Below are 2,156 nucleotides of genomic sequence, written 5' to 3' on the forward strand. Positions count from 1 at the left end.
GGGGGGGGGGGGGGGTGGGATATGAGCTGTTGTCGGTCAGGTGGGGTGGGCCAGGGTTGGCAGAGAAATTTTCTGGTTTACTTCTGCACCAAGTCTCTGTCTCTTCTCTCACTTACAGACACAGAAGCCATGTTGCAGGTTCAGGGACATTCCCAGGATTGAGGGAGACAGAGTCTCAGAGCCTCGGCCTACCTGGTGTACGGTGATGTCAGGGCATCCAGCACTGGGAGAAGTACTTCCTGGTTAATCTTGGGCAGCACATCCATTAAGGTGGTGTCCGACAGGTAAACAATGATCTTCTGCATCAGGACCACTCCAGACAGTAACCCTGCCTCCTTCCGACTGTTTAACCTCCAGCTGTTACCAGGGCCAACCTGCAGGGTCAGAGGTCAGGTCAGTAGGAAGCCAGCCTGTTCCAGCTGCTCTATCCCTCCAAATGATGGGGGGGGCGAGGGGGGGTTGTGTGTGCATGTGCCTGAGAGTCCCTCACCGCTGGGGGTGGGGGCACGTTGGCTGGTAATGAGCTACACTTTGTTTCTTCAAACCCTGGCCATCCAACACATCAAAAGGCAGGTCAGAGGTGACCCAGATGCAAACATACGGACAGATTAGGCCATTCGATCTGTCCAGCCTGAGCTGCTAGTCAAGGAGATCATAGTTGACTCGATTGTGACCTGGGTGGAAGGGGAGGTAAAGGTCAACCTGGGGGAAATCAATACCTGCTGGTTGGGACCCTTAGGAGCAGACGATGGGCTGTTTTTGGTAGCAGGCCATGTGACAACAAGGCCTGGTATGTGGGCGGCAGGGGGTTGGGGGTGGGGTTAAGGACATGGGGCAAGGTGCTCAGGATTTAAAATGATTTAACTTGATATTGAAAGCTGAAGAGTTTCCAAGTGGAAAATGAGGTGCTGTTTGTCCAGCTTTTCACTGGAGAACTGCAGTAAGACTGAGCCAGAGATATTGGCCAGACCAGACTGAATTCAAACAGAAGAGCTCCTCTGAAGCCCCACGTGAGGTTTCACATTACTGAGTGTGCGATATAAACAAACGTTGTTGTTGAGCGCCTCAGTGACATGAAAGAATTTGTTGCTGCAAAGTTCCTACATTCACAAGGACAGAGTTGAGAACTGAAAGGAGATTTGCAGCCCCTTGGATGTGCCTTGTGAAACTGCTCCCAAAGGAAACAGTTTTCCATTAAAAAAAAAACCCCAAACACTCAACAAATCAGAAAGCTGCTCACTCAGTAATCTCACAAAAGTGGACTTGGGTAACTTCAGGGTTTTGTTAAGCTAACAGCTGAAAAGCTTGTGACAGTGAGCTTACCAGGTAGACAACGTAGGTGAGACACTGGTATGTAAGCACGGGCTCCCCATACAGCTGGGCCATATACATCAGGCATTCGAGGACTGGTCTCGCTGTCAGATCTCCCAGCACCATCCGACACTCACAGATATTCCCCACATCATCGACATCATCATCAGGCAACACAAAGTGATGCTGCTCGGAACCTGCAACCAGGGGAATTCACATTAATTCCATTCACTTCCACTGCAAGTAGAGGCAAAATTTAAACTTTAGAGGAATATCTTTGTCTCTGTTACAAATCCCACCATCCACAGTCTCCACACCCCCAAACCCCTGCCCTAGACACGTGTGACAAAAGACTGCAGAATTCTAAGCTGCAGAGGGATCTGGGAGTTCTAGAGTTGGAGTGACAACAGATAGTATCCAGGTACAGCACGTAATCAGGAAGGCCAATGGGATGCTACCCTTTAGTACGTGAGGAATTGAATATAAAGGTAAGGATTCCTTGCTGCAGTTCCACAGGGAATTGGTGAGACCACATCTCGAACACTGTGTGCAGTTTCGGTCTCTATTGAAGGAAGGGTGTAATTGTGTGGGAGCTGGTCCAGAGGAGGTTTCCTGGATTTATCTCTGGAATGAGCGTGTTGTTTTTCGGGGAAAGGTTGGATAGAGTGGGCTCGTTCCTGCTGCAGTTTGGAAAGGTGGGGTGGGGGGGATTGTGGGAGATGGATTAGATCCGGAAAAGTCTCACCAAGGGGATTATGGGAAGGTTGTTTCCCCATGTGGGTCAGTCCTGAACAGAGGAGGGAAGGGGGGGGGAGCACTGGCTTAATATGAAGGGTCATCCTTTT

General features: G+C 50.0%; 1 protein-coding gene across 1 annotated transcript in view; it reads right to left on the bottom strand.

Annotated features, from left to right (window-relative positions):
• The window catches only part of wdr81 (WD repeat domain 81), a 17,877-nt gene that overhangs the window by 10,097 nt on the left and 5,624 nt on the right, over positions 1-2,156 (bottom strand). Inside the window, exons 3-4 of the mRNA XM_043718891.1 lie at positions 1,324-1,508; positions 193-374 (exon numbers count right to left, since the gene is read on the bottom strand). Of these exons, the coding sequence (XP_043574826.1) occupies positions 193-374; positions 1,324-1,508 (367 nt within the window). The remainder of the gene's footprint in view (positions 1-192; positions 375-1,323; positions 1,509-2,156) is intronic.

Source organism: Chiloscyllium plagiosum, chromosome 28 (genome assembly GCF_004010195.1).
Source record: "Chiloscyllium plagiosum isolate BGI_BamShark_2017 chromosome 28, ASM401019v2, whole genome shotgun sequence".
Taxonomy (NCBI): domain Eukaryota; kingdom Metazoa; phylum Chordata; class Chondrichthyes; order Orectolobiformes; family Hemiscylliidae; genus Chiloscyllium; species Chiloscyllium plagiosum.